General features: G+C 59.2%; 1 protein-coding gene across 2 annotated transcripts in view; it reads left to right on the forward strand.

The window, feature by feature from the left end:
- Window positions 1-22,230, forward strand: part of TAFA5 (TAFA chemokine like family member 5) — a 178,719-nt gene that overhangs the window by 102,207 nt on the left and 54,282 nt on the right. For both annotated transcript variants that reach the window (XM_070790592.1, XM_019961998.2), the window contains exon 2: window positions 8,566-8,715. In XM_070790592.1, coding sequence (XP_070646693.1) covers window positions 8,566-8,715 — 150 coding nt within the window. The remainder of the gene's footprint in view (window positions 1-8,565; window positions 8,716-22,230) is intronic.

Raw genomic sequence — 22,230 nt, forward strand, 5'->3', positions numbered from 1 at the left:
GTGCCCGCCTTAGGGGACATCCGGGAGGGTCAGGCCCTGGCCACCCCACTCTGCTGCCTCACCGGCTCCTCGGAGCCTCAGCCACTTCTGAAGGTCTGCTGAGCCCCGTTGCTGTGGCCGAGACCTGCCAGGGAGACTTCTGGGGTGCTGGCCCCTCTGCCAGGCCACCTGGGCTCCTGGCAGGGACCTCGCCCAGCTGACCAGCTCCGTCTCAACACCCGGCCTTGTGGGCGAGGCTGGCCACACCCTCTCCCCGCATTTCCAAGAAGGAGCTGGCCCGGAACTGTCTCCGAGCTGGGGAGGGAGCTCTCCAGGACCCAGACATGGGGCTCCTCTGCCTCTGACACCCCCAGCAAAACCCGGACTGGGGACCATGTGGGCTACACTGACTGGCCCACTCGCCACAGGCTCTGTCTCTGGAGGCCCTTCCCCTCCGCCGACCAGCCTTGCCTACTGGGCCCAGCCTCAGTGGTCCCCGGTCATCAGTCCCAGGGCCTGCTTGCCGGGGCTGCAGCTGGAACACACCACACTCTTTTGCACTCCTGCAGGTCGCAAGTGGACATGGGTTGCACTGAGCCAAAGTCAAGGTTCAGGCAGGGCTGGGTCCCCCCAGAGGCTCCAGGAGGGCGTCTGTCCCTTGTGTTTCCCTAATTTTGTGGCTCACGGCCTCTTCCTTCCTCCAGCCCCCGAGCCCAGCAACACCTGACTTCCCCTCTCTGCGGTCAGGCTCCCTCTGCCCCCTTAGAGGGACGCTGTGATGCCATGGGTCCCAGTGTTATGGCCACACTCAGGACCTTCACTCACATCTCTACCAGTTAAGGCGATGCTCGCCTGTGTGAGGCTCCAGGGTTTACGGCGTGGGCCTCTCTGGGGCCGTGTTTCTCCCGGCTACATGGGGTTGTTTGTAACCCTGGGTCTTGCTGTCTGTGGCCCTGGAACCCGTCAGGCGGCTGTGACCTTAGCGAGGAGGCCCACGGCTGCGGACGGCCTGTGCCCACCCTCATTGCTTTTCCCCAAGAAGTCTGCTCCGACCGACAAGGCTGTGACCCCGGGTGGGCCCTGCGGGCTCACCAGGGAGTGTGGGGTGGAGAGGTAGCGTCTGCCCTCCTCAGCGTGCAGGCCAGGAGAGAGGACAGCACCCGCCGGACGTGCCCTGAGCCCCCGGGGTGAGGCCAGGCCGCTGGAGTCCGGGCTCAGATGGCCCCTCCCGTGGAGAGGTCACGGGCGCCTGGGGGGGCGTGTCCAGCTCTGACCTGCAGGCCTCGCCCACCCCCCTGTGGAGTCTGTCCTGATACGGGGAGCGGGCTGTGTGGCCACCAGTGTTCTCCATGACCGCCTTCGTTCCCCCCCCCAGCTAGAGGGGGAAGGCTGGAAGGTGGGGTGGCCGGGTGCACGCCCACAAGTGTCCTTTCCATGGGGACCTGTGGTTGTGAGTGGGCCAGGCCCCGTGTGGACCTTGGGGGTAGGGGCCTAGCTGAGGGGAGCAGGGCTCTGACGGCAGGGAGGGCAGGCCAGGGGCCTGGGAAGGTCGGCGGTGCAGGCAGGGAGGGGCCAGTGCTGGGCCTGTGAGTCCTGGGGGGCCTGGTCCCCACCCAGCATTCTCCAGGGCGGAGCAGAGACCCACACGCCCACAGCCGACCTTAAAGCCATCTGCTCTCTGCAGGCCCAGCCTGGGCTGCCTCTGATGACCCTCCCCTGCCCGACTGAGGGCCCAGAACCGGGAACCCACAGCTGCTCCTGGGGGAGGCGTCCGTCGCTCCACGTGGCGGCTGCAAGGGCATCTTGGGGGCCTCCATCGGCTCCTGCGTTTCTGTCCCGCGGCCCTGTGATCTCACATCCCAAGGACGCGCGTCCCTCCTCCGGGCGCTGCCCTATGCTCTGCAGGTGGCCGGCCGGCCGCGACGGAGACTGCAGGGGCGGTCCCCGACGGCCCGTGGTGGTTTCTGAGAGCTCGGGTCACGCAGCGCCCCTGCGGCTCCCCTGCGAGCCTGGGGGAGCCTGCACTCGGGGGGCGGGGTCTCGGCCGGCAGCGGGGTTGGGGGGGGGACTGACTGACCGCGGGGGCCGCCGTGGCACCGTTGGGGGGATTTCAAGTACAGTCTCTGGAAACCCGCTTCACTGCTGGGGTCGCAGCCCGCCTTCTTCCCTTCGTATTACAGGTCCCTCCTGCACCTGCTCTCCTGCCGATGAAAAGGCTGGGCCCTCGGGGCGCCCGGGCGAGCATCGCAGGAGGGCCTGCTGGGCGGGCATCTGTAAGCCAAGGCCACTCCCAGAGCTGGCAGCCGTGAGGGGACCCTCTCCTCCCTCCCCCTGCTCCCCCGGAGCCCTTCCCGTGTCTGGAGGCTGCAGGACAGGCCGGGAGGCACGCAGGGGGCTCCTCACACAGAAGGTTCCAGAAGGCGCGCCGGCCACAGGAAGGGCCACCACCTGCCCTTCTTATCCCAGCCCATCCGGGTTCTGCGCAGGAGGGGAGGATGTAGCCATGGACTGGAGGGGCGGCGACCGGGGAACCAGCTGGGACACGTTAGCGGGCCCCTGGGGCTTGCATACGATCTGAGGCTTTGCTGAGAAAGCCGTGATGATCCTTCCCTGGTGTGCTGACGGGAGCAGTCAAGGGCTGACCCACAGGGCAGGGTGAGCTCGTTCAAAGGCTCGTCTTTAAGCTGGGAGAAGGCGGGTGTTGTGCTCCGAGCCCTGAGGCTTGTCTCCCCCTCAGCGTGGCCTGTCCCCCGATTACCCCTGCCCTTCCTGATGGGTCCCCAGTGGAGCAGCATCAGGCAGGGTCACCGGGGCAGGACAGGGCAGGGGCACCGACCGCCCAACGTAGCCAGGACCGTCGGACTCTGCCTCTGAGGCCAGCAGTGGGACGGAGGGTCAGAGGTGAAAGGTCAAGTTGGTGCTGAGTGGCAGTGTATCGCACCCGCCCAACTGGCACTTTGTCTGCTGTGTTTCTGGGCCGTTGCGGGTGGCTGGTAGCCTCTCCTCTGCAGGCTGGGATTTGATCGCTGACCCCTGGCATGGCCCCCTCTCATCTGGGACCCCACACCAGCGGGGTCAGGGTCTGGAGTTCCCAGGCCCGTTCCTGTAACTGGAGAGGTTAGGCCGGCCCCACAGCCAGTGCCCAGGCACGCCCGGACACTCTCCAAGAGCAGAGCTGCCTCATCACCCAGGTCTTCCCTCCTGTTGGGGACCTGTCCAGGCCCTGGTCTTCCTCGCCACGTGCGTGCTGAGTGCTGACCCAGCTGGTGGTCAGCTCCGGCCCCGCTGGCCACCTCGTCCGCCCTGGTTTCGTCCTCATGCAGGCACGGGCTGACGTCCGTGATCTCTCAAGGCTCTGAGTGCCCGTCAAGGCGGCCTGAACCTTTGTCCTGTAATCTATCCTGCCAGACACTCTCCCAGATGGTCTCCCAGATGGATGTCGGTGCAGCCTGGATAGAGGGGCTGGCGTGGGCTCTGGGGGCGGGCGGGCGGGCAGGTGCTGCAGGGAGGACCCGGGCCAGCCGAGTCACCATGGAGCCCTTGCCCCTCAGGCCGGCCTTGGCTGCCCTCTCCACGTGGACCTGCCCCGCCCCCGAAACCTCCACCAGGATGCACAGCGCTCCCGGCCCTGAGAAGTGACCCCTGACCTGCAGTTTCGCATCACACGCCTTTGGACCTCTCTGCCCGTCCCGTGGCTGGGCTTGGGGTCTAGGTGGTGGCTGCCTTGGTTTGGGGACCATCCTGGGGACATCGAGGGGCTGGTGTCCAGCCATCCTGCCTGCTCTGGCTCAGGGACTAAACGAAACCTGGCCAAGTTGACTCACTCGGCCAGAACATAGCAGAGGCTATGCCCCTGAATGCGCAGAAGACAGCAACTGTCCACAGCCTGCAGGATCCCGGGGACCAGGAGGCCCCGAGGGTGGGGGCGTGGTCCACAGAAATGTTCCCCAGCGTCCCTTCCCCGAGCCCCAGGCACCCAGTCAGGGTCCCGTGGACGTGAGAGTGACGTCTGTGAGCTCTTGGTGCAGACAGGGAAGAGAACGGCACGCAGCGTCCAGCGGCATCATCGAGGGCTGGGCGCAGCTCTTGCCCGTCCAGCCCAGCACCGCGAGGGAGCAGCGTGGCTAGCAGGGGCAGTGCTGGGCTCCCAGCCCCGGGGCTCCGTGGGCGTTCCCAGCCCCCGGTCCTGGGCGCACGTTCAGCTGCCTGGATCACTTGGCCACAGGGCCGTGAGCACTGCACGGTGGGCCCCTCCCGAGCAGGGCTCCCTCCTCGGGCTCAGCCTCCATGCCCGGTGGCTGTGGTTCATCCTCTGTCTCTGTCCCTGCAGTGGGGACCAGGCCCCCGCACAGACCCTCGCCCTGCGGCTCACGGAGCGTCTGCACCCAAGGCTGGGCAAGGCTGCCTCCCATGTTGGTGGCCACGATGGGGCTGAGAAGTAACCTGGCCTCTCCTGGGGTGCCTCCCGCTCCCCCATCCCAAGCAGACTGTCCCAGGGGACCCCCAGTTGCAGGCAGAGGCGACAGTGTCCAGGGTAGGGTGGCCAGCTCTTTTCCTGGAATGAGGTCCCCACGAATGTGGGACAAAGCCAGGCCGCAGAACTGAGGGTTTGCACAACCCCCCACACGCACTCTGACTGTGGCTGCCGTCCAGGGGCCCAGGGAGGTGCTGCAGGAAGGCAGCCCGTCCCTGGGGGATAAGCACCCTTTCCTTGCATTTCCTTCTGGCATCTGGTCTTTGTTAAAGACTGTGCTGCTGCCTGGCTCTCAGCAAAGCCTCTTGTTTCTTTCCGTCTCCACAGAAGCAGCCTGTCACCCCTTGCACCCCTGGGCACACGCGTGTGTACACACAGGCACTCTCATCCCTGAGCCCCAGAGGGCCTCGGGTCCTCGCTGGGCTGGGGGTGGGGGGTGCAGGAACAGCGGCCGGGGGTCTCGGAGCCGCTTCTTGCAAGCGCCTCAGGTCTCTCGGAGCCTCTGTGCCAGGCCCGTGTGCTGGTCCTGGCCCACCGAGTCCCTGCCCCCTCGCCCTTCACGTGGGCCGCTTACTTCCAGGAGTCCTGGCCTCTCAGTGCATGCTGCCCGCCTGTGTCATCGGGGGCAGTGGAGCCAGGGGCGAGGCGGCAGGCTTTGAGCATTTTTCCGTGAGGTTCTCCAGGGGTCGGTAAGGGACGAGATCTGAGACCCAGCGCAGCAGGGAAGATGTTCTTAGTGCAGGGTGAGGCCCACACGAAAGCCCTGGGGTGAAGGCCAGCGGATGGAATCCGAGTCTGCAGACAGCCAACCCCAAATATGAAATCCAGTGGTGAAAAATAAGGGCTGGAGACCCCGGGGGAGCTTGCAGGGCAGCAGAGAGAGCTGGTACAGACGGCCGGAGGGTGTGTGCCCGGGGTGCACTGGGAATAAATCAATAAACCAGCCCTGTGTTCTCCCAGACGCACAGAGGAGTGTGTGCTCACGGACCCCAGGCCAGCCCGTTCCCCTCGGGCGTTTCTACACTCAGAGGCGAGTTCCCTTGTTTTGTATGTTGATGGCGTCTCTGAAAACACATTCAGGTGGCCCTGATCCCTGCGAAGGTGGCCGCATTTAGGAATAAGGTCTTTGCATCTGTGGTCAAGCTAAGACAAGGTTGTTAGTGATAGTGCAGTTGCTCAGTCGTGTCCGTTCTTTGCGACCCCATGGATTGTAGCCTACCAGGCTCCTTCATCCATGGGATTTCCCAGGCAAGAGTACTGGAGTGGGTTGCCATTTCCTTCTCCAGGAGATCTTCCCGACCCAGAGATTAAACCCAGGTCTCCCTCATCACAGGCAGACGCTTTACCGTCAGAGCCACCAGGGAAGTCCTGACCTTGTTAAGTGAACCCTCATCAAGTGCCCAGTGACCTCGTGAGTAGAGCAGGACGCGGGGAGGCCTCATGACATTGGGGGCAGACGTGGGGCCTGCGAGGCTGCGAGGCAAGGACGGCCCCCGGGCCCCAGGGAGCAGCGTGGTCCCCCGCCAGGGCCGTGCTGCCGATGCTGCGGTTTCAGACGTGCAGCCCCAGGATGCCGGTGACATCTCCGGGGGGTTGGCCCCCAGCCTCCGACGGCTCTTTAAGGCCCCGGACACGGACCGCTGCCCGTGGCCCTGCTCTCAGCCTCATCTCTGCGTGGGTGCCTGTGCGGAGGAGTTGGGGTGGGGCCACTGACGGCCTTGGCCTCCCCTCCCCCAGCCCCGTGGGCTGTGGTCCAAGGTCATGGCACCAAGTTGGGGGGGTGATGGTCAGGTTGATGGCCACCTGGGGCAGGGCACACGGATGTGGAAACCCTCTCCACACCCCGCCGGTGGTCTTGTCCAGCATCCCCCTGGCAGTGAGGGTCCAAGCCCCAGAAGCGTGAGGTGCCCAGGGCAGGGGTTTCCCGCACTGGGCTGCCGAGGCCAGACCCTGGTCAGGTCACGGCTTGGGTGGCAAGTGCGTGTCTGGTCGGGTGGTTGCTCTGTTAGTTAGCGACCAGGGCTCAGGACCCCAGGAGATGCGGGGCTCTGCCGGTCGCTGACGTCAGCCAGAGGTGCCCGGGGCCCCAGCGGGCCGCAGTGAGGACTGGGGACACTGGAGCAGCCCCGCGGAGCTTAAGTAACAGCTGGACAGAGCCCGTGCTGCGGCCGACCGCACAGGGCGATGCGGGGCCAGCCCGCGAACCTGCGTCCTGCAGGCTGTGCCCCGCCTGTCACCAGACGCAGCCTCCTCGTCCTCCCGGGATGCATCCCTGCTGCCTCCGTGCGTCTACCGACTGACGTACACGTCTGTTTGTCTAGTTTCACCCCAGTCCTGGTGTTGTCTATAATTTTGTAGGTAATTGGCTCGAGCACGTTAAACCTGCCGCCGCAGCCTCAGCCTCGGGGCTGTGCGGTGTCGGCCTGGGAAGGGGCTCTGCTCAGGAAGGGGGGGTCCCAACAGTCAGGGGGGAGGTGCCCAGGGCCCCGCGTCCCTCCTCCTGTGCCTGTGTGGCCCCATGAGCTGCCCACCACGAGCCCCGGGTGGCTGGCTTGGGGTCACTGCACGCAGCCCCCTTCAAGCCCAGGGCCAGGCGATGCAGACACCCCTGGGCCTCCTGGGTGAGGTCTCACCCAGGTGCAGCTTCACCCGGTCAGGGCGGCCCTGGCAGCTGGTGGCTGCTCTGGGCACTCTGTCCTGCCAGCTCGTGTGGTGCTGCCCGGGATCCGGCCCCAGGCTGGCTGGGGACCTGGAGGTGACCTCAGGGACAAAAAGGCAGGATGGGTCAGTGCAGTGGGCTGCCTGGAGAGGGGACCAGATGTGACGCAGTGCATCCGCAGGGCCCCCGGGGCTGGAGGCCGCCAGCTGGTCCCCGCAGGGTGGACTCTGCCACCTCCCGCCGCCCCTGCAGGTGGGGCCCCTCTCCAGGGTGTCACCTCCCCACGGTTCCCTTGTGAGCTGCGGCGTGCTCCCCGACCCGTCTCCCTGCCGAGCTCGTGGGGCGGACTGGGATCTTTAGGAGGCCGTGTCCCCGAGCTGGGAGGGCCCCTTGGGGCCGCGTCCCGCCCGCTTTCTCCCACGGTGGTCCCAGGGCCACGCAGGAGGCAGCATACAGTAGGTGCTTATTATTTGCTGAGGGAATGAGTGAGAGGAGTGAGTGGACGCCCTGGTGGAGGCCATGGCCACGTCGCGGGGCAGGATCTGGCCCACGGTGGGGAGGGGCCACCAGGAGCCCTGCGGTGCCTGGGGTGCGGCCTCCGTGGGGCCAGCGGCTGGGCCGCCCCCTCCAGTGTGACCGCCCAGAGCGTCGTGGTTTACGGGGGGGCGGGCCCTGCGGCTGGACACTGGCCACGCCAGCTCCTCAGAGCGATGCCTGCTCTCCCTGGCGGGTGTGTGTGTGCGCGCGCACATTCGCGTCTGTGGGGCTCAGGGCCTGTGTGCCTCTCGGCCCTGGCGTGTTCACACCTCAGTCCTGTATCCATGTAAGCTGTCCTCCGTGTGCAGGCACCAGGCGTGTGGAGTGCGTGTGTTTGCACCTTGTGTGTAACTGTGTGTGTGTGTGCAGTTCACGGGCACACACGTGAATAGGTGTGTGCCCAGCAGGGGCGGAGAGGAGGCCCTGGGTGGCCTGGCCTGGAGGTTAGCATGTGTGGCCCGCTCTCCCTGACGGAGTGGCGGCCGGCGCAGCCCCCAGAGATCCTGGACAGGGTCTGGGCTGGTCCCCCGCTCCAGGTCAGCCTGGACCCCATGGCCGAGCTTTGCGCAGCCCCACTCCTAACTCGGGACTGGGGGTCAGTCCCTTCCCTCCTTCCTTTCTGGCCAAGACTGAGACTGGCCACAGGTAATGTCCTGTCGCGAGGGCAGGGCTTCCAGCGCCCTGCCGCGTGAACGGTTAGGACACCGGGGCCCCCTGTGCGCATGTCGGCATTCACAGGGCCGGGCTCACAGCGTCGCTGGCAGCAGTTCAGACGTCCCTCAGGGAGCGGCCTCCATCCCCACGCTGAGCTGGTTACTCTCCATGGGGCGGGCTCCGTGGGGCGGGCGCCGCGTGGGCCCCGCGTGGGCTGGTCCCCGGGGCTCATCCGCTCAGCCTGCCTGTGCCTCTCTTGCAGGTCAGCTGGCGGCCGGCACCTGTGAGATTGTGACGCTGGACCGCGACAGCAGCCAGCCGCGGAGGACGATCGCCCGGCAGACCGCCCGCTGTGCCTGCAGAAAGGGGCAGATCGCAGGCACCACCCGAGCCCGGCCCGCCTGCGTGGACGGTAAGAGCCCAGGGCCCCCTGGCGCCGGCCCCCGGCCATCCAGGACGTTCCTCCCGGGCCCCCTGTTCGCTGGATGGAACCTCCAGCAGGCGCCTTGGGCTGCCTGCAGGAGTGGGGCCTGGGGCACCGTGGTCCCCACGTGGCCTGAGGACGTTCCTTGGCCGGTCAGGTTGCTATGGGCCGAGTGGTCCGAGGTGTTGCCATAGGATGAGGGGCCCGAATGCCCGTGAGGCTGTTGCCCTCAGGCCTGGCAGGTGGCAGGTTCCCCAGGCTCCCGGAACAGCCGATGCGCTCCGGAGGTAGGCTGGCAGCTCCCCAGAGGTTGAGCCATCTGGGGGACGAGACGTGTCCTGTTAGCGTCCTTGCCTTGGGGACCATCCTCGGTCTTCACAGAGAGAGGAGCCCCTCACCTTCCATCAGGCACTGCCGTGGGCGCAGCTCCTGGTGCAGGGGATGCCGAGGGCACCGTGTGGGGTGCAGGGCACTGACCCGGGGGGCCCAGCAGGAGGCCTGGGCATCCGAGGCCGACGTGGTGGGGATACCAGCCGGGGGCGGGGCGGCGGGCGAGCTGGGAGGGCACAGGCCGCAGTGGGTGTGGGAGCCAGGTGCCCTGCCCACCCCGTGGCTCTGGCAGGGCAGACCCCCTCTTCTGGGTGGGCTGTGGGCTCCTAGGGCCTGCTGCGTTGGTTCAGGTTCCTTGGGTGGGTGGCCCCACGCGGGATGTGGGGTCCTTGGTTCTGCAGGGGACTGGGGGAGACGTGGTCACAGCAGTCCATGAGGCTGGCTCCGAGGTATCAGCCGGTCCATCCTGCAGGGCGGCAGGGTCACATGGGTCACCCAGAGCTGGACTGGGACCTGGGCTCTTCCAACTGAGCCCTTGCTCCCCTAGGGCCTCTGCGTGGGCTCTGGGGTCCCAGGCCTCTGGTTCAGTCTGCTGCCCCAGCCCGGAGTGCTGCCCTGCCAGCCCCCTGCTCTGACCTGGGGCGCAGGGAGGCCCCTGGTTGAGTCTCCTGCCTCTGCCCGGAGCCCTCCTCTGCTCTGACCTGGGGTGTGGGGAGGCCCACCGTGCCTGCAGGGGATGGTGGTAAAGGTGACGGAGAGGTGGCAGGCGTGCAGACACGGGCGAGCTCTGGGCACCGAGGCCAGAGATTCATCAGCAGTGAGGGCAGGCCTGCCGCGGGAGTGGGGACGCGTCATCCCAGTGGTGGAGGGGGCTCTCTGAGGAGCTGGCGGGTCCCAGGGCGGCCCCCACAGCGAGAAAGGCCCCCAAGGAAGGGATCAGCGGGGCCGTGAGCCCCACGCCAGGGACGGGCCTACTCAGGAACCCGCCACGTCAGCAGCAGCCTCTCCAAGCACTGTCGGGGACCTGGCCGGGTGGTGACTCTGCTCGGGGCCTGGAGTCTGGAGCTGTGGCCCCACCGGGCCTCCAGCAGGACAGGGAAACCCTGGGTGAGGGCTCACTGGTCCAGGCCCCGGTGCCCTGGGCGCCTTTGGCTGCAGGGGCCTCACCCGCAGAGCCTGGGGTGTCCAGAAGCTCCCTGAGGGCACGCAAGGCTCTGGGACCACCCCCCAGCCCCAGGACCCACCCTGCTTCCCTCAGGCCCGTGGCCACGGCCATTGGTCCAGAAGGGCTCCCTGGGCATGTTGGGGGCACCTGGAGGGTCAGGACGTGCCATCAGGGGCTGGAGCGAGTGGAGGGTGCTGCCGGGGCTGCCAGCACCCTCTGAGGGTCCGGAGCTGGTTTTGTCTCTGCGAAGCCTGGTCTTTGTTGAGCATCTACCCATCAGCGTCCCGTGGATGGGCTGTGACTGAGCAGCCGGCTGTTCGTGCGTGGTGCTCACATCCTTGCCTTTGGGACCCTTCTCAGAAACAATCACCAGGGCTCCTCCAGGAGGACACGCCTGGCTTCCGCAAGGCTGCCGCGCTGACCCTGGGCCTGGTCAGTCCCTTGGGCCCCGGGTGGGTCATCGTGACCCCAGCGAGGTGGGCTGAGTCCCCGCATCACATGTGTCTGCAGCTCCTGTAACTCCAGCTGGCCAGGGCGCGTTCGAGTGCCTTCTGGCTGGCGTTGATGGATTCTTCCTGGCTGGGAGGGAGGGACGGGGTGGCGCAGGCCTGGCAGGAGCTCACGGCCCCGAGTCCCTCCCCTCTGCTCATTAGCTTTGCGCGCCTAGCGGGGAGTCGGGTCAGAACTGATCACTAATTGAATCTGGGTCTGCTCATCCGAAACCTCGTCCTCACCCCTCTCTGGCGAGCTCCCCACACCTCAGGAGCCAGGTCCCAGAGACCCAAATTAAACCCAGCCGTTTGCAGGGGAGGCCACGCAAACCAGTTAGTTGGCATTTTTTTGCACAGTGGGCATTTCCATGCTGCCGTCTAATTTAACTTTTGCTTTTCTGTTTGCTTGCTCGTGTGCATGATAAGTTTCCTCACCTGTGGATTGTGTCGGTGAAGAGGAAACTCACTCTGCGTGTGTGTGTTGGGGGTGGGTGGGATTGGAGTTTGGTGTGAGCAGGGCTTAAACTGGAGGGAGGGCTTGTGCTGACCCCACCCACCATGTTCAGCAAACACGGGGCCTTAAACTACCAGAGCCCAGCTACCTCCGCTCACTTATTTATCAGCATCATTCATTCATTCACACACTCACTGAATCAGAGAAGGTGCTTGCTCCTGGAGGGAGGCGAGCTGGAATGGAGATTGACTCTTAGGGTGTCCAGGACCTAGTACCTGCGCTGCTGGGGGACTGGGGTCCAGGCTGTGGGACCCCAGAGTACAGCCTTCTCTTCCTGCCTGTGACCTTGGCAAAGCTGCATCTCCAAGGGGCCATTTGAGAGGGTACTGAAGGATGGATAGGAGCTCACCAGGAGAGCATCTCTGTGAAAGGAGGCGGCGGGGGGTTGCTGGTGGTTAGACAGCAGCTCCCGGCCGTGTCTCAGAACCTGAAGTGTTTCCCAACAAACTGAAACCACCGCCCCCTCCCCTGGCACCTTGCATGCAGGTGACCCAGGGCACCTGGCCAAGCTTGCTCCCACTCACGGGACCGTCGGGGAAAGAGGTTCTCATGCAAACAAACCCACCGTCCCTGCCCGGATACAGAGTGGCGACCCCCACTCTGGTGGGCTCTGCGTCCTGCTGCTCCCGGGGGCTCTGAGGCTCTGGAGACCCTGCCCCCCAGCAGGTTCCCTGGTGGTCCTGATGCCCCGAAGCACCCCTGGGAGCACCGAGGCCGGGTCCCCAAGCCGCACCCCGCCCAGCACACAGCAGGCCGTCCATCCACGAGCAGCCCGCCTCCCTGAACTGGCCTCTTTCCTCATAAAGAGAGGTCCTCCCCTACCGGCTGAATTCTCCTGAAACTCTTCTGAAAGGAATCAAAGCAGAGGAAGCAGCGTGGTGCCTGGGCCGGGCGTGCAGTGGGGAGAGCGGAGGTGCTTTCAGAAGCAGGACTGCCTCAGCCATTGGGGAGGTGAGGCTAAGAGTCTCAGCCAGGCCCAGGGGGACCCCGGAGCCTTGTGGGCGGCAGTGGGCAGGTTTGTTGTAAGGTCCACCGCAGCCCTGGGCAGGAGGTCGCAGCCGGGGCTGGCGCAGCGTGGGGAGGGTCCCGTTGGCCAATGCTGCTGCCCACCACCCCTGCCGGGAGCCCGCCTGTCCACCAGGCACCACGCCCTGAGCAGGGGACGGACACCTCCAAGTCATGTGCCTCAACGTTAGGGCCAGGCCACATCGTGCGCCTTTCCTTTCCAGGGGGCCCGGGAGGCGGGGCCCAGGGCTTGGGCTGGAGAGCCGGGGCCCCAGGACTTGTGCCTGCTCACCTGCTGTGCCTGCCTCTGCCCCCGTGGGTCAGGGTAGAGCATCACACCTCCTTAGAGTGGGAAGGCGGGTGGGCTCCAAGGCCCGCACTTGGTGGCTGTACCAGCCTCGGCAACCACCTGTGCCCATTGGCACCCTTTCCAGCAGTTTAAAAGCAGGAGGGTCCCAGACGTGGCCTTGAGGGGCTCTGCACAGGAAGCATGGAGCAGGGAGGTGGGCTTGGGAGGGGCCTGGGCACAGACGGCTGCTGTGGTTCGGGATCAAGTGAAGACCCAGAAGAGGCTCCAAGATGGAGCCCCAGGAGGCTCCTCACGGGCACATGCAAGGAGCTGAGGGTCCAGAAATGAACCCTCCCGGCACTCCAGCTGATTTTCAACACGGGCACCAAGACCACTCAATGGGGAAAGAGAAGTCTTTTCAACGGGCGGCACTGGGACATCTGGATCTCCACGTGCAGAATAGTGAAGTCAGGTGCCCGCCCCATGCCACACATGCAGACGGCCTCAAGGTGGATCAAAGTGCTTGGTGTTCAAGGGCGAAGACAGCAGAACCTGTAGCGGGACACTGAGCGGACTCTTTGTGACCTTGGGTTTCGCAAAAGGTCCTTACGTGCGACACCAGAGCACAAGCAGCAAGCGGAAGAGCCATTAGATGAGACCTCGTCCAAAGGAGAAGCTCTGGGGCTTCAGAGGACACCATTGAGGAAGTGAAAAGACAGCCCACAGAACGGAGCAAACATTTGCAAATTGTGGATCTGATAAGGGACTTTTATCCAGAACACATAAAGAACTCCTACCACTGAAAACTAAGAAGACAGTTAACACAATTTTTTAAAAATTGTCAAAGGATCCGAGTAGACACTTCTTCAAAGAAGATGGACGTGAATAGCTAATAAGCCCCTGAAAAGACGCCAGCCACCGTGAGTCAGCAGGAACCTGCACATCAAGTGCACAGTAAGACAGCCCGCACACCCCACAGCGTGGCTGCAGTCGGGCCTCAGATGATCGCAAGTGTTGCCAAGGACGTGGGCAATCAGAGCCTCATACACCAGTACCGGGAGGTGACGGGAAGCAGCTGCTTTGGAAGAATGGTCTTGATTAAACAAGAGCAGTCCTGTGAGCTGACAGCCCGACTCTCAGGGGAATCCCAGCTCTTTCTCCAGGAGGAATGAAACCACACACCCACTGTGTCAGCTGCAGAAGGCGCACACCGTGACGGGTGTGAGTTGAGTTTTATTTGGGGCAAAATGAGGGCCGCAGCCTAGGAGACGGCCCCTCAGTCAGCTTCTAGAGACCGTTCGCTCCAAGAGGTGGAGGGGAGGAAGGTCAGTATTTGTGCGATTTTGGTGAAAGTGGAGTACATTTGATCAAGCACATATCTTTTACAGGAGGTTTCTGCTGGTCATGAAGAGTGGGCATCACCTAGAAGGATTATAGTGCTTTTCTAGATACAAGGAGATGCAAGAATTAGGCTCATAAAACCTCCTGAAAATACCTAACTATCTGAAGACCTGTTCTGCCAGTTTTTTCCCAGGACACAGAGCACCCGCTTACTGATCTCCACCCTGAGCTCCTTCTGGGAGTTGTTGAAGGTCAGCGGCTGCAGCAGCTCATGATTTAATCCTTGTAGAGGCAGATGACAAGCGTCAGTTTGTGGCTGGCGACTCAAAAATTTGTCCACACTCACTCGCAGCAGCCTTCGCCATAGCGGACAAAAGGCGGAAGCAGCCCGTTACTAGAAAAACGGGTCAGCTGAACGGTGTGCCCACAAATGGACATTACTGAGCCAGAGAAGAGAACGAGATGTGACACCGGCTCGGCGTGGACCAACCTGGAAAGCGTGCTGCTCTGTGAGGAGGCCAGACCCCAAGGGCACGTGGTGTGTGACTCCACGTACGCGGAGTTTCCAGAACAGGCAGATTCGGAGACACAAGGGGCTGGTCCGTGGGTGCGGGGGGCTGGGGAGTGACGGGTGAGGGGACGGGGTTTCTTCTGGGGGGTTGGGGGGGTGAGAGTGAAAGTGTTAGTCGCTCAGTCGTGTCCAACTCTTTGCTACCCTGTGGAGTCCATGACGTCCTGTCCCCTGGAATTCTCCAGGCAAGAATACTGGGGTACATTGCCGTTCTCTTCTGCAGGGGATCTTCAACCCAGGGATCGAACCTGGATTGCAGACAGATTCTTTCCTGTCTGAACCACTAAGGTTAAAACTGACAGGGACACACGGCTCTGCGCACACTGAAGCCACTGGCGGTGTGCGCTTCTGAGGTGTGTGAACCCCCCGCCACACGCGAACAGAGTAGATGAGGAGGGTGAGCTGGGAGGGGGTGCCTGGCAGACTTGCGCCACAGTGCAGGACTGGCACCACCGACCCCCGACAGGTGAGGGTCACGGTGAGGACGAGGGCTGTGCTGCAGCCCGGTTGGGTTGGAGCTCAGGTCGGAGAAGCTCTGACAGGGGAGGCGAGTGTACACCACCGTTCCTTAGACTGAAGGCAGGGCCCAGCATCTGTCTTGCAGGATGTGGTAAAAAGCACGTAGCTGGGAAACAGACTTGCAGAGAGCCTTCAAGTCCTGGCGTGCTCTGCTAGGTCCAGCGGACCCTGGGGGGCCTCCCTGCCACACCGGCCCACTGTGTCAAGAGCACTGTGGTCAGCGGCCCCGATCGCGGCCCGTGACGGGGCTGAGATACTCAGAGCAAAAGGGAAGCAAATGTGAGGTCACTTAGATGCTGGTGAAGAAGATCGGGAGCTGAGAAGGACAGAGAAGCTGGGAGTGGCTGGGAATCCCCAGGACAGGGCTGGGACTGGGGCTAGGGCCACCTCGGGAAGGACCCAGAGGCCCAGCGGGAGGCCCGTACCCAGGAGGCTGGAGCCTTGGCGTTTCAGCACCCAGCCCTCTGGATCACCTCGCTTCTCCCCGGCGTCCATGCAGGAGTGCTCGGGTGGGGCCCAGAGGCAGAGGTGTGAGATGAGAGGAGGGGGCATCACACGGCAGCACAAACCTGATGGAGGCTGAACCGGGCAGATGTGGCAGGGCATATCCAGGAAGGCTTCCTGGAGGAGCTGGTCCCTGTGATCCAGGGAGGCGGCCACGCTCCATGGCCCTGGCTGTGCTAGACTCCCGGAGGTCCTATAACAGGAGGCATCCATGAGTGGCCACCCCACATCCATGTCCATCCCTGTGCAGACCCCCGACCCGCTCTCTCTGAAGGAGACATGCAGAGCGGACAGCAGGCCCCAGTTTAGGGGGAAAAGCAGTCAGGTCTTATAATACTGAGATAAGTGAGTTCTGGTGTGCGTTTAAAACCCTGCATGTGTGTTCTGTGCCGCTGTGCGGCCTCCAGCTGTCTGGCTCAGCTCTCTGAGCTGTGGGCAGATGGACAGCAGAGGTGAGCGAAGGCCCAGCCCTGCACTTCCTCACCTGGCTCACCTGCCCTCTGGCGCCTGCAAGCCCCACCCCATGCTGCGCCCGGCAAGCTGGCAGCGACCTGCGAGGGCCCTGTGCTACACGTTCAGAAGTGCTGTGAGCTGACTGCCCTGCCAGCCATGATCACAAATAAGTTACTTAAATTTCGCTCAGTTCAGTCAATCAGTCCTGTCCGACTCTTTGCGACCCCATGAATCGCAGCACGCCAGGCCTCCCTGTCCATCACCATCTCCCGAGTTCACTCAGACTCACATCCATCGAGTCAGTGATGCCATCCAGCCACCTCATCCTCTATCGTCCCCTTCTCCTCCTGCCCCCAATCCCTCCCAGCATCAGAGTCTTTTCCAATGAGTCAACTCTTCGCGTGGGGTGGCCAAAATACTGGAGTTTCAGCTTCAACATCAGTCCTTCCAAAGAAATCTCAGGACTGATCTCCTTCAGAATGGACTGGTTGGATCTCCTTGCAGTCCAAGGGACTCTCAAGAGTCTTCTCCAACACCACAGTTCAAAAGCATAAATTCTTTGGTGCTCAGCTTTCTTCACAGGCCAACTCTCACATCCATACGTGACCACAGGAAAAACCATAGCCTTGACTAGATGGACCTTTGTTGGCAAAGTAATGTCTCTGCTTTTCAATTTGCTATCTAGGTTGGTCATAACTTTTCTTCCAAGGAGTAAGCGTCTTTTAATTTCATGGCTGCAGTCACCATCTGCAGTGATTTTGGAGCCCCCCAAATTAATAAAGTCTGACACTGTTTCCACTGTTTCCCCATCTATTTCCCATGAAGTGATGGGACCAGATGCCATGATCTTCGTTTTCTGAATGTTGAGCTTTAAGCCAACTTTTTCACTCTCCACTTTCACTTTCATCAAGAGGCTCTTTAGTTCCTCTTCACTTTCTGCCGTAAGGGTGGTGTCATCTGCATATCTAAGGTTATTGATATTTCTCCCGGCAGTCTTGATTCCAGCTTGTGTTTCTTCCAGTCCAGCGTTTCTCATGATGTACTCTGCATATAAGTTAAATAAGCAGGGTGACAGTATACAGCCTTGACATACTCCTTTTCCTATTTGGAACCAGTCTGTTGTTCCATGTCCAGTTCTAACTGTTGCTTCCTGACCTGCATATAGGTTTCTCAAGAGGCAGGTCAGGTGGTCTGGTATTCCCATCTCTTTCAAAATTTTCCACAGTTTATTGGGATCCACACAGTCAAAGGCTTTGGCATAGTCAGTAAAGCAGAAATATATGTTTTTCTGGAACTCTCTTGCTTTTTCCATGATCCAGTGCATGTTGGCAATTTGATCTCTGGTTCCTCTGCCTTTTCTAAAACCAGCTTGAACATCTGGAAGTTCACGGTTCACATATTGCTGAAGCCTGGCTTGGAGAGTTTTGAGCATTACTTTACTAGCGTGTGAGATGAGTGCAATTGTGCGGTAGTTTGAGCATTCTTTGGCATTGCCTTTCTTTGGGATTGGAATGAAAACTGACCTTTTCCAGTCCTGTGGCCACTGCTGAGTTTTCCAAATGTGCTGGCATATTGAGTGCAGCACTTTCATAGCATCATCTTTCAGGATTTGAAATAGCTCAACTGGAATTCCATCACCTCCACTAGCTTTGTTTGTAGTGATATTTTCTAAGGCCCACTTGACTTCACATTCCAGGATGTCTGGCTCTAGGTGAGTGATCACACCATCGTGGTTATCTTGGTCGTGAAGATCTTTTTTGTACAGTTCTTCTGTGTATTCCTGCCACCTCTTCTTAATATCTTCTGCTTCTGTTAGGTCCATACCATTTCTGTCCTTTATCGAGCCCATCTTTGCATGAAATGTTCCTTTGGAATTCTGATTTTCTTGAAGAGATCTCTAGTCTTTCCCATTCTGTTGTTTTCCTCTATTTCTTTGCATTGATTGCTGAAGAAGGCTTTCTTATCTCTTCTTGCTATTCTTTGGAACTCTGCATTCATATGTTTATATCTTTCCTTTTCTCCTTTGCTTTTCGCTTCTCTTCTTTTCATAGCTATGTGTAAGGCCTCCCCAGACAACCATTTTGCTTTTTTGCATTTCTTTTCCATGAGGATGGTCTTGATCCCTGTCTCCTGCACAATGTCACGAACCTCCGTCCATAGTTCATCAGGCACTCTATCTATCAGATCTAGGCCCTTAAATATATTTCTCACTAACACTGTATAATCATAAGGGATTTGATTTAGGTCATACCTGAATGGTCTAGTGGTTTTCCCTACTTTCTTCAATTTAAGTCTGAATTTGGCAATAAGGAGCTCATGATCTGAGCCACAGTCAGCTCCCAGTCTTGTTTTTGCTGACTGAATAGAGCTTCTCCATCTTTGGCTGCAAAGAATATAATCAGTCTGATTTCGGTGTTGACCATCTGGTGATGTCCATGTGTAGAGTCTTCTCTTGTGTTGTTGGAAGAGGGTGTTTGCTATGACCAGTGCATTTTCTTGGCAAAACTCTATTAGTCTTTGCCCTGTTTCATTCCATATTCCAAGGCCAAAGTTGCCTGTTACTCCAGGTGTTTCTTGACTTCCTACTTTTGCATTCCAGTCCCCTATAATGGAAAGGACATCTTTTTTGGGTGTTAGTTCTAAAAGGTCTTGTAGGTCTTCATAGAACCATTCAACTTCAGCTTCTTCAGCGTTTCTGCTTGGGGTATAGACTTGGATTACTGTGACATTGAATGGTTTGCCTTGGAAATGAACAGAGATCATTCTGTCATTTCTGAGATTGCATCCAAGTACTGCATTTCAGACTCTTTTGTTGACCATGATGGCTACTCCATTTCTTCTGAGGGATTCCTGCCCACAGTAGTAGATACAATGGTCATCTGAGTTAAATTCCCCCATTCCAGTCCATTTCAGTTCGCTGATTCCTAGAATGTCGACATTCACTCTTGCCATCTCCTGTTTGACCACTTCCAATTTGCCTTGATTCATGGACCTGACATTCCAGGTTCCTATGCAATATTGCTCTTTACAGCATCGGACCTTGCTTCTATCACCAGTCACATCCACAGCTGGGTATTGTTTTTGCTTTGGCTCCATCCCTTCATTCTTTCTGGAGTTATTTCTCCACTCATCTCCAGTAGCATCTTGGGGACCTACTGACCTGGGGAGTTTCTCTTTCAGTATCCTATCATTTTTCCCTTTCATACTGTTCATGGGGTTCTCAAGGCAAGAATACTGAAGTGGTTTGCCATTCCCTTCTCCAGTGGACCACATTCTGTCAGATCTCTCCACCATGACCCTCCCATCTTGGGTGGCTGCACAGGGCATGGCTTAGTTTCATTGAGTTAAATAAGACTGTGGTCCTAGTGTGATTAGATTGACTAGTTTTCTGTGATTATGGTTTCAGTGTTTCTGCCCTCTGATGCCCTCTTGCCTCACCTACCATCTTACTTGGGTTTCTTTTACCTTGGACGAGGGGTATCTCCTCACCGCGCCCCTCCTTACCTTGAACGTGGAATAGCTCCCCTCGGCTCTCCTGCGCCCGTGCAGCCACGGCTCCTTGGACGTGGAGTTGCTCCTCCCGGCCGCCACCCCTGGCCTCGGGCAGCGGGTAGCTCCTTCAGGCCGCTGCCCTGGCCTTGGGTGTGGGGTAGCTCCTCCCAGCTGCCGCCCCTGACCTCAGACACAGGGTAGCTCCTCTCGGCCGCTGCCCCTGACCTCGGTCGTGGGGTAGCTCCTCTTGGCCGTGCCTGCGCCGTCACAGCCTGGCACTCTCGGCTGCTGCCCCTGACCTCGGATGTGGGGTAGCTCCTCTTGGCTGTACTCTGTGCACCGTCGCAGCTGCCCGCTACATAAATTTACCTGTACATAAATGATACTAAAAAGAGAGATACCAAAGAAAGATATTCACCTTAAGACTGTAAAAAAAGAACAATCTAAACCCAAATCAAGTAGAAGGAAGAAAATAATAAAAATTAGAATGGAAACAAATGAAACAGAATAGAAAAAACCAGTGGACATCAGCTAAACCAAAGTTAATTATTTGAAAGATAAACAAAACTATCAAAATTTTATTTTTAACTAGTCTGATCAGAGAGAGAAAAAGGCTTAAATTCCAAAATGAGAAACAACTTAACAGCTGGCTGCCGACACATTAGGAAGCTCAGATGAAATGGAAACCTTCCTGGAAAGACAAAAGCTGACTCAAGAGGAAATGGAAAGTCTGTGTAGACCCACGAGAAGTCAAGATAATGAGATAATCATCTAACAGTATCTCAGCAAGAAAAGCCCAGGATCAGATGGTTCCCCTGCTGAATTCTACCTAATTTAGACAAGACTTAATGTCAATTCCTCTCAAACTCTTCCAACAAAAATATAAGAGGAAACATTTCTTGAGTTGCTCCATGAAGCTGGGTTTACCCTGAGAGCAGAAGTGTGAGGGAAAGACGTGACACGGATACTGCAGCAGGCTTCTCAGGCGACTTGGTGGTTAAGAATCTGCTTGTCAATACAGGAGACTTGGATTCAGTCCCTGGGTCGGGAAGATCGCCTGGAGAAGGAAATGAAAACCCGCTCCAATATTCCTGCCTAGGAAATTCCACAGACAGAGGACCCTGTCTGGCTACAGTCCATGGAGTCACAGAGAGTTGGACACAACTGAGTGACTAAATAACAGACCTGATAAATATAAATGCAGAAATCCTCCACAAAAGACTCACAAACTGCTTCCAGAAGCATAGGAAAAGGGCTATACGTCATGACCAAGTGGATTTATCTCAAGGGTGCAAGCATGGCTCAACATAAGAAAACCAGTAGCTGTGGTATTTGTGGGGTTTTTCTGGTGTAACTTTATTTCATATTCAAAAAATGAAAATTGCTGATCTTTGGTATTGATAGAATAAAGATCAAAAGTCCCACGTCGTCCCAATAGTCACAGAAAAAGCACGTCACAAAATCCAACATCCTTTCAGTATAAAAACACTGAGCAGACTGGAAACAAAAGTGAACGTCTCACCTGACAAAGGGCGTCTGTGAAAAGCCATCAGGTGGCTTCACATTCAGTGGGAAGAGTGGGTGCGTTTGCCCTCGAATCAGGAGCAGGACTAGGATGTCTGCTCTGCCCACTGTATCCAGCTTTGTCCTGCAGGCCTCATGGGTGGTTGGACAAGAAACGTCAGTAAAAGTCACTCTGATTGGAAAGGAAGAAGCGAAGCTGTCTATTCACAGGCCACGTGATCTTTCACAAAGAAAATGTGAAGGAATCCACACACACATATACACTTAAAAGTAATAAAAGAGTTTGGCGTGGTCGCAGAGCACAGGGTCAGGATACAAAACAATGGAATCTGTCTGCAATGGTAGTGAGCACTCTGAAAATGATCTCAGGGAAACAGTTCCATTTACGGGAGCTTCAGAAAGAGTGAAATACTAAAAAATAAATTCAACGGAAGTGCCAGACTCTTGCGCTGAAAGCTATAAAACAGAAAGCTAATAACGCCACCTCCCTCCCCTTAGACATTTTCATCAGTGTTTGAGGATAATCAGCACGTAGAGAAGAAAGATCTTTGCAACATCTTGGAGGAAATTCCGTCCGGGAGCGGGCGACGCCGTGCCCCGGGGAGCGGTGGGAGCCCGCGTGCTCTGATTGCTGTACACTTGCCACGTTATTCAGGGAACGGCACCGGGGTGGGGTCTGCACCAGGCGACAGGCGGATCTGCAGGCGCCTCCATCCCGCCCCGCTCCTGCAGCTCAGCGTCATCACAGACCCTCGTCCTTGTGGAGGGAGACGTGGCCAGGAGAGCCTGGTACCCCGGGCTCGCCCAGGTCCCCAGGGAGCCCCTCGGCCTTGCCCAGGATGCTGGGGGCAGGCCCACCGCCCCAAGATGGCTGAGTGTCCCCCGGGGAAGGAGGGTGACGTGGGTCCTCAGCTCTGGAGCCCCTGACTCTGGGTGGACTTTAGATCTGGATGTTTTCAGCACCCCCAAAGCAAAGCTACGGTTGACGTGGGGGTGACAGAGCTTTGTAAGCAGTTCCTCAGGCCAGCGTGCCCGGGCCTGACAAGGGCATCAGGTCCTTGCTGAAAGCCTTAAATGAATCACTGGTTTTATTTCCACAAACACCCGTGGAGAGAAGCAATGTCCTGCGCCCACCTTTAAAGACTGAAGACTGGGCCATCTGGGGGGTGGAGTTGGCCCTGCATGGTCAGCCGCATCGCGGGGGCACCGGGATTTTAGAGCCACCGGGAAAGTCGCAGTTCCCTCTGGGAAACACCTCAGCAGGGCTGAGCTGGTCCAGACCTGGGTGCAGAATAAGAATGGCCC

Source organism: Bos indicus, chromosome 5, assembly GCF_029378745.1.
Source record: "Bos indicus isolate NIAB-ARS_2022 breed Sahiwal x Tharparkar chromosome 5, NIAB-ARS_B.indTharparkar_mat_pri_1.0, whole genome shotgun sequence".
Taxonomy (NCBI): domain Eukaryota; kingdom Metazoa; phylum Chordata; class Mammalia; order Artiodactyla; family Bovidae; genus Bos; species Bos indicus.